Here is a 13048-nt window from a genome sequence, read left to right as displayed (position 1 = left end):
ACACATCCAAACTCTGCATCCTTTTGGTTAAATTTACTTAATGTAGTGGCCAGTTTTTGTGTCCTCAGCACTACCAAGAGATTATGGCTCTGGAAGATGAGACCACACTTTTATTCTGTTTCATTCATTGTCTTCGAAATCGCCTGCAAGTTCTGATGTGGGAATATTTATTCTGGAAAGTGATGTAAAAAAAGGAGGTTAGATCTTCTCCCACTCTGACTCTAAATAGAGTAAGTTTCTGGTGCTGACAGTTCTTACACTTCCGATGAACCAGAACAGAGGGAGGGGATGTATGGAGCAATGTTGATCCCTCATGGTTTCCTGCTGGGGACAGTCTACAGAGAGAAAACTTCCCTCTACTTGGGAGGAGGTACAAGACAGATTGGGCTTTAGTTAACTTTGCATCTGATTTTCCTGTAAAGTAGCCCAGCTTTGATTAGATGATTCACTGTGGATTTTCCGGATTGTTGCATGTCTGTTGTAGCTACTTCTTTTTTTTATATTTTTCTTTACAAAGTAAAATCTTATTGTGCAAAATTCACTGATAAGAAACTGAGAAATATAAAAGCCACATCATCCTAGGTCTCTTTTCCCCCCATTTCCAAAATATATTTCTTGACATTCTTAGTTATATTTTAGGTAAATTGCTCGCTTTATTACTTGGCTTTGTGCAGGCTTTCTTTCCTGTTTGCAGTTAGAGTTTGAGTAGGAGGTATATTATTTTCAGAGATCATGTAGGTTTGGGGATGGTTGTATCATTGCAGAAGGCATCTAGTAGCATTTATAAGAGAAGCCTGGAGCAGAGCTCACTATTAAAGCTCTAGTAGTTTCTGGTTGGCTGAATTTTCCCCCTCCTTTGATGTACCCCTGTCAATCAGTAATGGCAGGCAGGGTTTTACTGTCCCTGTATGGACAGAGATGCTCCGTAGGGGAAAATGGCTCTCAGAGTAGGATTCCTGGACCAGGGCCACCAGCATCACCCGGGAATTGGTTAGACAGGCAGATTCAAGAGCCCCATCCCAAACCTACTGAATCAGACACTGGGGGGTGGGGCCAACAGACTGAATTTAATAAGCCCTCCAGGTGATGTCAGTGCTGTTCAAATTTGAAAACCCCTGCTGTAGAGTCAATATAGAGTTGTCTCTGTGTTTGCAGAGAAATAATTTGAGATCTTTCTTCTGGAGTTTTTAAGTCTTGGTAGGGTTAAAGATAAAAATTAGCCCCAAAGTAGCTTATGTTCTCCTAGGGGCCCCTAGCTTTGCCTACACTGCTTCTCTTAGCTGATGGAAATTTAATAAACTTTCTTTGTTCTGAATTGAATGGATCTTTTATGTATTCCTAGGGAAAAAAAAAGCCTTCTTTTAACATTATATTCTTAGGATGAGAAGTTGTTTTATTGTAGAGAGACAAGAAATGTGTTGAGACTTAAAAACAATAAATATTATTTTCCAGTAACATTAAAAGAGGCAATGAAATGACTTAACTTCAGCCACATAAAACTTAAAACTGTCATCAATGAAGATATTTTTTTTTTTTTCATCACTGAAGATTCTCGAAGCCCATCCCTGCTACAAGCACAGACTTAGCAAATCACATACTCACCTCAGTTAGAAGTCTGGAAGCGTGTGGCTGTGAAGGGACACGTTTGTGCGGCATCTGGAGCAGTACAATTAAGAGCGCTAACTAACAGTTTCATTCTGCAGGTCCAATCTGACTGTAACGTGTGATGTTTACATAGAGACTCCTGAGAAGGGAGGCGTGTTCATTGCCGGAAGAGTAAACAAAGGTGGTATCTTGATTAGAGGCGCCAGAGGAGTTTTCTTCTGGATTTTTGCAAATGGAACCTACAGAGTTACGGGTGATCTAGGTAAGTGACTTCTTCTGAAGCACATGACTCGCTATGAAATATGCCACGGTGAGCTTGTCACTTCCTGTGTAATGAGAGAGCTTTACCTCAAGGGGCTTGTACGTCTAACTGTGAAGAGATGCAACACATGGAAGCAGATACCAAATGATTCAAAATTGGAGAGTTAATTAGAGAGGCAGCTGGTTAAAGGAAATGGTGCAGAGTTTTTTCAGGTAGAGCCGAGCTAGGCTGTCAGGGTAGGATTTGCATAGACTGGGGTGAGGTGGACGTATAGGGAGAGAATGGCCAGGAAACCCCATTAATAAAAAGCAAGACTGCAAGAGTGTGCTAGTGTGCTTATGGAAATACAAGGAGAAGGATTGGTCTGCTTTAAATGGAGAAATCCTGTTTCCCAACTTAGTTAATAACTTGAAAGCAGCTTGACTTTTTTCCATTCATCTTAAACAGCCCTTGTCTTATGTACAATAGCGTTTTATCCAGGATAGGTGCTTAGAATGTGTCCATGTAGAATTCTGTCTAATTCACTTTGGTGTTAGTACACCCCGCTCTGTGGAAACAGACCGTATTGGTGCTGCGTCTTCTTGATTCCTCGTCTCTTGGCTTCCCCCTGCATTTGTAAAAAATCTTCTCTCCTATAGTTTGCTACTCTTTGCCTCTTCCTAAGGTGGAAAGGGCTCCACAAGTAATAAAGAGTGGGTTATAAGGACACTAGAGTAAGATTGCAAAATCATAGCATGACCCATCTAGAATGTTCCTCAGTAATTGTCCAGTCCAATTGATTTTCCCAAAGGAGAGGTTAATTGAGAGGTTAATTGATTTGCCCAAAGTCTCAAAATGAGTTATTAGCAGAACTGGAACCAGCAATTTACATCCAGGTCTTTAGTCCCCACTGTTCTTGTGTTTTAAACTGCCCACTCAACATCTTATTCTGGTTTCTTTCAGGCATTCAAATATAATCTATCCCCAAATTAACTCACTGTTTTCTCTCTCTAATTCTCAGTTCATGCTATTCCCAGGTAACCAGTTACGCCAGCTAGAAATCTTATAGTGACCTTTGACCACTACTCCTTATTCTTTATATCCAATCCGATCGAGCGTAAATCTATGCCTGAACTGTAGAAGTTAACACATTATATTGTGGTTGGTTTGTAAGTTTATGTCACTGGTTCTCCTGTGAGCTCACATATAATATATGACTCAGAGTAGAATCCCAATACATGCTTGTGGAATGCATGCCTGAATGAAGGATGTTTTGTTTTAAATCAGTGGTAGATCTGGAAATGCAGATCTTTATTAAGGCTTACTTTACTACATAGAAATGCTGCCTGAGAACCCCAACTGAGATATGTGATTCTGTAATTTCAATTTTAAAAATATATCACGTTAGGATAATCTTTTTGTGTTGCAGCTGGATGGATCATATATGCTTTAGGACATGTTGATGTTACAGCAAAAACTTGGTATACACTCACATTAATTATTAAGGTAAGTATTGCTGATCGGAATGCCTGGAGGTAAAATATTCTTTTCTTATGCCTTTCTGGCATTTTCTGTTATCAGATGAGAGGGGAAAAGTGTGATAAATATAGTAAAGGAAACAGGCAGAGAATCTGCCAGGAAATCAGCAAACCAGCAGACCCCAGGGTGATACTGTGTGTCAGGGTAAACCCGCATGAGAACCACCAGCTGTTGACTTTATCACTCCGCAGTTTTTTAAAATTTTGGTTCTGTTTTTTAAACTCAGGGGTAATTGGTAGATAGTCAATAATTGAATTATTTTTTTCCAAGTTGGCTGAACCAAGATTATAAATTGGAGCCTATAAATTTATTTTTGGTGGCTGAGAGTAACTGTCAGAGGTAAGTATAATTTTTTAGAAGTTGGTTTCCATGAATACTTTTGTCAAAGAAGATACCAGATTAATTGTAGGATCATGGCATCTGAAAATATTTGTCAAAATCACTGGGCGATCATGAGTTATTGATGGACATGCATCCAAGGGATGCTGTGTAGAAACTTCTGTGTAATGCACTGCTGCTGTCTGGCAATATGGTTCTTCCGTAAGTTGGTGTAGGTTAGAATAGCAGTTAAATATGGAAATCAGATAACTTTTTCAAATTGTTCTCATCTCTTACCCAACCACCCAAAATGACAATACACGTTTTTCAGGCATCTGGTTTGGGTGTGGCATTGTGTATTTAACTCGGCCACACTCGATGGGCCAGCTTTGTTCCCAGTTCTTCCCTTTCATGGCAAACGGAGGTGGTCTGGGCTGGCCTTACTTGCAGGTGGAGGGGAGGGTCTTTTACGTGCCTCTTGGGGCACACATGTGCTGGTATTTGACTAGGCAGATAATTAGAAATGGAATTGCATTTTGAATTTTGACAGATCCTGCCCTATTGCTAGCCAAGCTGTATCCATTTTATAGCAGTTATAATAATATTTGATACTACCTATTTTTTAAAAAAAGATTTTATTTATTTATTTGACAGAGAGAGACAAAGCGAGAGAGGGAACACAAGCAGGGGGAGTGGCAGAGGGAGAAGCAGGCCTCCCACCGAGCAGGGAGCCCGATGCGGGGCTTGATCCCAGGACCCTGGGATCATGACCTGAGCCCAAGTCAGACACTTAACGACTGAGCCACCCAGGCTCCCCTTGATGCTACCTATTTTTAAGGATTGTTTTTCAAACTAATTGACATGATTTATATTTCCTTGATAATGAGGGAGCTTGCACCCCTTATGTTTATTGGTTATTTGTATTTTTCTCTCTTCTCTGAAGTTACCCGTTCATATTCTTTCCTCATTTCTTACTGTGTTTTCTTTTTCTGATGGATTCATATGAATTTATTATATATTCTGAGTAGTGACCTGTTGTCTGTTACGTATGTCACAGATATTTTCTTCTGTCCTGTCATGTGTATTTTAATTTTGCTTATGGTATGTTTCATGAATATAAGTTTTAAATTTTGGTTCTGTCAAATATTTCACTTTTTTTTTTATTGTTTTTGTGTTTTATTTAAGAAGAATTTCACCTTTCTCAAGGTGAGGAACATTTTTTGTTCTCTAAACTAAACCAAGTTTAGGATTTTTTTATGTTAAAGTCTTTTTTTATTTTTATTTTTTTAAAAGATTTTATTTATTTATTTGACAGAGAGATCGAGAGAGAGCACAAGTAGGCAGAGTGGCAGGGAGAGGGAGAAGCAGGCTCTCCGCTGAGCAGGGAGCCCAATGTGGGGCTCGATCCCAGGACCCTGGGATCATGACCTGAGCTGAAGGCAGATGCTTAATCGACTGAGCCACCCAAGCACCCCTGAAGTCTTTTTTTTTTTTTTTAAAGATTTTATTTATTTCGGGGGGGAGGGGCAGAGGCAGAGGGAGAGAGAGAATCCCAAGCAGACTCCCCACTGAGCACGGAGCCTCACATGGGGCTAGATCCCAGCTGAGATTGTGACCTAAGGTGAAATCAAGAGTCAGACGCCTAACCGACTGAGCCACCCGGGTGCCCCCATGTTGAAGTCTTTAATATATCTGGAATTTACTTGTGAATCATAAGGGGGAAGAGCCCAGTATAATTTTTTTTAAACAAATGGATAGCCATCATCATTTATTACATAGGCTGTCCTTTTGCCTATGATTTAAAGGCCACCTTTTTGATGTAACAAATCATCACATGTGCATAGGTTATTTCTGAACTTTGTTCTTTATATTGCTTTGTCTTTTATTATCCAGCCTCACACTTTAAAGTGTGTTGACTTTCCAAAATCTTTGAATTACATAGTTTACTCCCTTACTTCCTTCAGGTTCTTTCCTGACCACCTTATATAAAACAGCCCCCATCTTCCTTTCTGTCCCTCTTCCCTTAGGGAATGAAGTGAGCGTTGTTAGCAGTAGGGATTTTTTTTTTTTAAGGTTTTATTTATTTATTTGACAGAGACACAGCGAGAGAGGGAACACAAGCAGGGGGAGTGGGAGAGGGAGAAGCAGGCTTCCCGCCAAGCACGGAGCCCGATGCGGGGCTGGATCCCAGGACCCCGGGATCACGACCTGAGCCGAAGGCAGACGCCTAACGACTGAGCCACCCAGACGCCCCAGCAGTAGGGATGTTTGAACCAGGCAGACCTGTGTGCATACTTCCTTGCTGACACCTGCTAACTTCCTGCAAGTTAGTCACCTCTTTGAGCTTCTGTTTCCTTATCTGTAAAAGGGGGATAACTTCTGTAAGGTTGTTTTAGGGTTAAATGTTTTTATTCTTTCATTCAATACATGTCTATTAAGCACCTTGTATGTATCCTTTACTAGGTGCTAGGGATGCAGCAGTGAACAAGACACACAAGGTTCCTGCTCTCCTAGAGCCTATATTCTTCTAGGACACAGGTTGGCAAAGTATTTTAGGCTTTGTGAGCCATCTGGTCTGTGCAACTTTGCTCAACTCTGCTTGTGTCGTGAGAAAGCAACTACGGACAGTACATAAATGAATGTGTGTGGCTGTGATTCCAATAACATTTTATTTGTAAAAATAGGTGGCTGGCCTGTGGGCCATAGATGGCTGCCTCCTGTTCTAAGACAGTAAAAAAACAAATCAGTCAATCAAATTGTGAAGAAAAAAATGGGACAATGAGACAAAGTAGCTCCCCTGTCTGGATTCTCTAGGTGGAGAGACCAGGGGAAGGGCTCTTGAAGTTGGTGCTCTTTGAGCTGAGATGTGCCTGGTGGGAGGAGCACTGGGCAGAGGACGCTGCTGGTGACTGGCCTGGTGTGAGGAGCAGCCTGGAGGGCGCCCCCAGCAGGCGGGCGTGGGGAGGGGATGAAGTGCAGCTAGGCTGTGTGACCTTGTATTGGCTCAGTGTTCATAGTCCCTATTGGCCCCTTTGAGGGCTGCAGAGAGCTGCGCACGTATATGGCAGTGGGAATGTGAGTTCCCTGAACGTGGAGTTGGACAACTAAGATTCAGGTTCTAGCTCTGCTGGTGAATCTATGATTTTGACTTTTAGTCTCACATCTCCGTATCTCCCTCCATAAGATGAAAGAATGAAATTAAGGCCCATGGCATTGTAATTCTGTGACTTAAAAACAGATTTTATTTTGGTCCTTAGCCTAGTGCTTTGGATCTTTAGCTCTTTACCCTTTGAAATTAGCTACTTTAAAATGTTGAGCTGCAATTGATATGCTGTGAATATTGCTCATACACGTGCTAGAATAATGATAATAAGAGCTAGTGTTTATTATCTGCTGTATGCCGGGCACTTGGCTCTGCAGGAATGGCAGCTGTCTGAGGAAGTTATTTTTATCTTTCTCTGTCAGTGACCAGTAAGTCATTTCTATAGATATTTTTCCTTCTTACCCCCTGATCTCCCCCCACCCCAATCATCAGTTTAACTGATGGTTACTATTTTTCTAACCTAAGGGTGGGCTCTTCGTGTGACTTTGAAGTGATATTCTGTACATGGGGACAAAAAGGACTTCAATAAATGGATGCTCTGGCTCCAGGAGCCACGTCCAAAGAGCTGGTGGCTGTTAGACAACGTGTGTGCATGCAAGTACTTGTAAATTACAGATGTTTATTTTAGTGGGCTTTTGTCTAAAACTTTATGATGCTATGGAAAGTTTTGCATTTCTGTTGGTTTTACAGCATCTCGGTGGGGTACAAGGAAATCCTGAGGTCTTCCTTGTGCCTTGAAAACTTTTTACATATGTAGATAAGAATTTCCTCTGAGAGAATTTTTCCTGTGTTTCCAGCTTTTGCTCAGACTGTGGAATTGTGTTTTGCCATGGTCTGAAGTGAGAAGGATGTTTGTTCCACTGACTAGATTGGCCGTACATATTAAGAAACGGACCTCAGAGAATCATTTTTATACGTCTTCAAGGGGTGCGTTTGTGTTTCCTCCAGGGCCGGTTCTCCTCTGGCATGCTGAACGGCAGGTATGTCTGGACGAACATCCCTGTGAGTTTCCCGAAGAATGGCTGGGCTGCCATTGGAACGCACTCCTTTGAATTTGCACAGTTTGACAACTTTCATGTGGAAGCCACAAGCTAATATTCACGGGGCACCATAGAACCACTCTCTGGGTTTTCTTTCTTTCTGGTTTTGGTTGAGAGCCAGTTCTTTTGATGGATCAATATATGAGCCTCTTGGAGGCTAACAATAGTGAAGAGTAAATGGGGAGAGAAATACATGTTTGCTTGATCTTCTGGAAGATATTTTTAGAACTAGTGCCCAGGGAAACCGATGAATCTTGAACATGACCTGATATGTCCCCTAAAATTCAAGCTGTGCAGCGGTCCTCTTGTGAGGCGTGGTTTGGGTGGTTCACACCTCGAAGCCTTGGCACTGATGCTGAGCTGGCTTTCTCCATCGCACGCGCAAGGGATCGTGTGGACGGCAGTGACCCGATCATCACAGAGACCGACCGTGTGTCTGAGTGAGTGGATGGCCTCGTCCGGAGGTCACACCACACCGTAGGGAGCTGAAGAACACTGGAAGTGCTGCTTTTTGAAAACCACTTCAACACATTAATCTTAACACTCTAAAGAGTATTTTTTCTTTTCCTTTTTACGATGATGCTTTTGAATTATAGATATGAGTGGATGTGTCGTGATTGTAGAAATGCCTCACTAATAAACTACCTCTAAAGCTAGTCCTGCAGTAATCAATATGAGCAGATTAATTGGGTTATCTGCAGTTATTAATTCTTTTAAATCCAACCTTTAGTCTTGTAACCCTTAAGACTCTCTGTGAACATTTCCCCAGGTGGCTGGAAGGAGGAAGAAAATCCCACATAGCCAGTGCTTTCTGTGGGTCTACAGAGGAAGCTGGAGCAATTTTCTTGTGTCTCATGTCATGGTGCCTCTCGCGGCCTTCTTGTGTGCCGCTGGTCATGGACTAGCACAGCTAATGCATTCTCTTATCTTTGTGTGTGGAAGAAGGGGCATGCTAAGCTTCTGCTAGTTCATAGAATTGGATCATCCTTTAATATTCAGTGTGATTAGATGCATTTATCTCATGAAAGTACAAATGTGTTTATATTTGAGCGTGGGGAGCATATTTCTCATGCAGTATAATTTATATCTAGGCATTAGTGGACCTCCTAGAAACAACTCCACTGTTCATGTCGATAAAGTAAATTCTGGAATTCTCTAAAATGAAAGTTCAAAACTTCACTGGACTAATATTAGAATTTTGGTATTTGTAATGGTTTAACATAGGCTAAACTGAATGAAGTTTTGTATTTCTATTAAAGACAAAAAGCTCAATATTATAATATATCAGATTATAGAGAAAAATTTTTAATTAAAACCAAGTCTAAGTGATTTCCACTTCAGGTCTCTACAGATTTTTTAAGTTAGCTTTATTGTGGTATAATTTACATGCAATAAAATGTTCCCATTTTAAGTATACAGTTAAATGAGTCTTGATAAATGGATACACGCACAAAACCAACACCCCAACCAAGCTATGGAACATTTCCATTACCCCAGAAAGTTCTCGTGTTGCACCTGTGCAATAATATCTTCTCACCTGCCCCCATCTCAGATTTCTGTTGCTACTGATAAGTTTTCATTGTTCCAAAACATTATAGAAGTGGCGTCATCCACTATGTACTCTTTTGTGAATGGTTTCTTTCATTCAGCATAATGCTTTTGAGATTTGTCTATGTTGCTATGTATATCAATGGTTTGCTCCTTATTTCAAAGAATATTCCATTGTATGATTAAACCACAATTTGTCATTCTCTTCCCTCACTTTTTGGAATTCCAAATAAATCTGTTACGAACATTTGTGTACAAGTCTTTGTGTGGACATATGTTATCATTTCTTTTTTTTAAAGATTTATTTATTTTAGAGAGAGCAGGGGAAGGAGCAGAGGGAGAGTGAAAGAGAGAATCTCAAGCAGACTCCCCGCTGAGTCTGGAGCCCGACTCAGGGCTCGATCTCACGACCCCAATATCATGACCTGAGCTGAAATCAAGAGTCGGACACTTAACCAACTGCACCACCCAGGTGTCCCTGTTTTCATTTAATACCAAAGAGTGAAACTGCTGGCTCTTTTGGGAAGTGTATGTGTAAGTGTATAACTTTATAAGAAACTGCCAAACTGTTTTCCAAAATGATTGTATGATTTTACACTCCGATCAGAAGTGTTTGAGAGTTCCAGTTGCTCCACATTCTTTTCAATGCTTCATATTGTTATTCTTTCCAATTTTAGGTGTGTGGATGTGTAGTAGGCACATGAGATGTTGAGCATCTTTTCATGGGCTCAGTCATTACTCATATATTTTGTGAAATGTCTATTCAGATCTTTTGCTCATTTAAAAAATTGGCTTTTCCGTCTTATTATTGAGTTGTAAGAGCTTTTTTTATATATTTCAGATTCATTTTTTAAAGAGATTTTGTTTATTAATTTGAAAGAGAACACATGAGTAAGGGGGAGGGGAGAAGAAGAGGTAAAGAATCCTAAGCATACTCTGTGCTGAGTATGGAGTCCGATGTGGGGCTCGATGTCATGACCCTGAAATCATGACCTGAGCCGATACCAAGAGTCGGAGGCTTAACCGACTGAGCCACCTGGGCGCCCCTGATGAAATTTTTTAAATCAGATAGATGTTTTATAAATAGTTTTCTCCAAGTCTGTATCTTTTCAAGAATACAAAATTTTAATTTGGAAGCGCATTTTATATTTTTTTCCTTTTATAAAAGTAAGTTTTTTTTTTTTTTTTTTTTGGTGTCCTAAGAAATCTTTGTCTATCCCAAATTCACAAGGATCTTATTCTTTGTTTTCTTCTAGAAGTGTTATATTTTAGCTTTTATATTCAGGTCTGTGAACCATTTTGCATTACTTTTTGTATATGCTGAGAGGTGAGGTTTGAGGTTCATTTTTTTTCCTATATGGATATTCAGTTTTTTTTGAGTATCATTTGTTGAAAACACCATCCTTTGTCAAAAATCAATCACTGTATTCTATTCTATTGACTTAATGTCTATCCTTAGGCAAATACCACACTGTCTTTATTTCTGTAGCTTTATAGTCAATGTTGAACTCAGTTTAAATCCTCTCAACTTGTTCTTCAAAATTGTTTTGGTTAATATAGGTAAACATAAAGTTTCCGTATAAATTTTAGACTCACCTTATATATTTCTGCAAAGAGCTTCTAGAATTTTTATTTGGGATTACATTAAAATTACAGTTCAATTTGGAGAGAAGGGATTTCTTACTTGTATCGACCCTTCAATCCATGAACATGCTCCACCTCCACATTTTTAGGCTTTCCATACTTTTAGCCATTTCTGTAGTTTTCTGTAGAGACCAGGTTTTGCATGTATTTTAAATTTATCATTAACTATTTTATGGTTTTTTTAATTCTGTTGTAAATGATATTTTTTTAAATTTCCTTTTTCAATTATTTGTTGCACATACATTGAAATATAGTTGCCTTTCTTCTGTTGACCTGTAAATACCACTGCTTGTCCCAGCCTTCCTGGGACGGGTGCATCACTGAGTGTACCAAATGCTTCTAGCGGCCACACAGCACTGGAGCAAGGAGGAAGAGCACCCTGGGACAAGGATGGCAAGTTCCTCTCTGCTGCAAGGGCCCTGCGGTACCTCTATGCTACCTGGCAAAAGAGAAGTTATCACAGTATCACAGAGCAGGTCAAAACAGGGATTGGGGCTGGAAAACCATAACAGAAGCAGCGCGGTTCCAATTTCTACATTTTTTTTTTTTAATTTTATTTTATTATGTTACGTTAATCACCATACATTACATCATTAGTTTTTGATGTAGTGTCCAATCTCTACATTTCTTGTGTTAGTTTGGGCCATTTGTGTCTTTCAAGGAATTTGTCCATTTCACATAAATTGCCTAATTTATTGGCATAAACTTGTTTGTAATATTTCCTTATTTTATTGTCTATGTTTCTAATATGGACAATTTGTGCTTTCTCTCTTTTCATCTTTAGTAGTAAGAGTTTTGTCAATTTTATCTTTCAAAGAACCAGCTTTTGGTTTCTTAAATATTTTTTTTCCTATTTCTTTGTTTTTTGTTTCACTGATTGCTGCTTGTACATCCGTTTACTTTGGGTTTCATTTGCTCATTTTCTAGCTTCTTAAGATGTAAGCTTAGATGTTTGGGTTGCGATTTTTTTTTTAAATATAGACATATAACACTGTAAAGTTTTGTGTAAAATACCGAGCAACATCTCACATATTTTGATATGTCATGATGTCTCTTTTTTATTCAGTTGAAAATGTTTCCTAATATCCTTTTTATTTTTATTTTTTGACATTTATGCTAATTAGAAGTGTTCCATTTCCAAATACTTGAGGATTTTCCAGATTTTATTTTGTTGTTGTTATTGATACTTAATTCTGTTGTGATCAAAGGATATGCTCTGTTGGATTTCAATTATTTTAAATGTATCTAGGCTTGTTTTATGACCCAATTTATCTTAGTCAATGTACCCTTCAAAAGAGTACACATTCTGCAGTGATTGGCTGTAATGTTTTACAAATATTAATTAACTCATGTTGGCTGATTGTATTGTTTAAGAATTCTATGTGTTTACTGATTTTCTGTCTACTTGTTCTATCAATTACTGAGAGAGGAGCATTGAAGTCTCCAGATACAACTGCGCGTTTTCTCTTTCTCCTTCAGCTTTGACAGCTGGACTCTTCTGGGGCTTTTAGAGCTTTGCTAGGGGCCGTCTGGGTGGCTCAGTCGGTTGGGCGTCTGCCTTCGGCTCGGGTCATGATCCTGGGGTCCTGGGATCGAGTCCCGCATCGGGCTCCCTGCTCATTGGGGAGTCTGCTTCTTCCTCTGCTCCTCCTCCCCTCCCCCGCCGCTGTTCTTTCTCTCTCTCTCACAAAAATAAATAAATAAAAATACTTTAGAGCTTTGCTAGGTCACTAGGGTGCTAGGGCACTCCTCCAGGTGTAGTATGGCCCTATTCCCAAGGCAGAGAATTCTCTTGGGGTGGAATGAACACTCTCCACTACAGTTGTTCCGACCTTGACCATCCCCCAGCCCTGTGAGAATCCTGATAGTTGTACAGCTAATGGGACCCCGGTAGCTGTTCTTTCCTTATGTATCCTTTGCCTAGCTCACGGAATTTTGCTCTATGAATACACCAAGGGAGCCCTCTGCCTATGTCTGGACCTCTTTTTCTGCAGAGCTTCCTTCTCTCTG

At 39.9% G+C, this 13048-nt stretch overlaps 1 protein-coding gene across 12 annotated transcripts in view; it reads left to right on the top strand.

Moving 5' to 3' along the window:
- The window catches only part of GALC (galactosylceramidase), a 60265-nt gene extending 50613 nt beyond the window's left edge, over positions 1-9652 (top strand). For 7 of the 12 annotated variants that reach the window (XM_078054064.1, XM_036106034.2, XM_078054068.1 and 4 more), the window contains 3 exons: positions 1704-1867; positions 3276-3352; positions 7755-9652. In XM_078054064.1, the coding sequence (XP_077910190.1) occupies positions 1704-1867; positions 3276-3352; positions 7755-7901 (388 nt within the window). In that variant the 3' untranslated portion in view covers positions 7902-9652. Of the gene's footprint in view, positions 1-1703; positions 1868-3275; positions 3353-7754 lie in introns of those variants that run through there. The other 5 variants (XR_004921492.2, XR_013440801.1, XR_013440800.1 and 2 more) reach the window with 3 other exon arrangements.
- Positions 9653-13048: the final 3396 nt, after the last annotated feature.

The sequence above is a fragment of the Halichoerus grypus genome, chromosome 8 (assembly GCF_964656455.1).
Source record: "Halichoerus grypus chromosome 8, mHalGry1.hap1.1, whole genome shotgun sequence".
Lineage (NCBI taxonomy): Eukaryota > Metazoa > Chordata > Mammalia > Carnivora > Phocidae > Halichoerus > Halichoerus grypus.
This window is presented reverse-complemented; position numbering and strand designations above follow the sequence as displayed.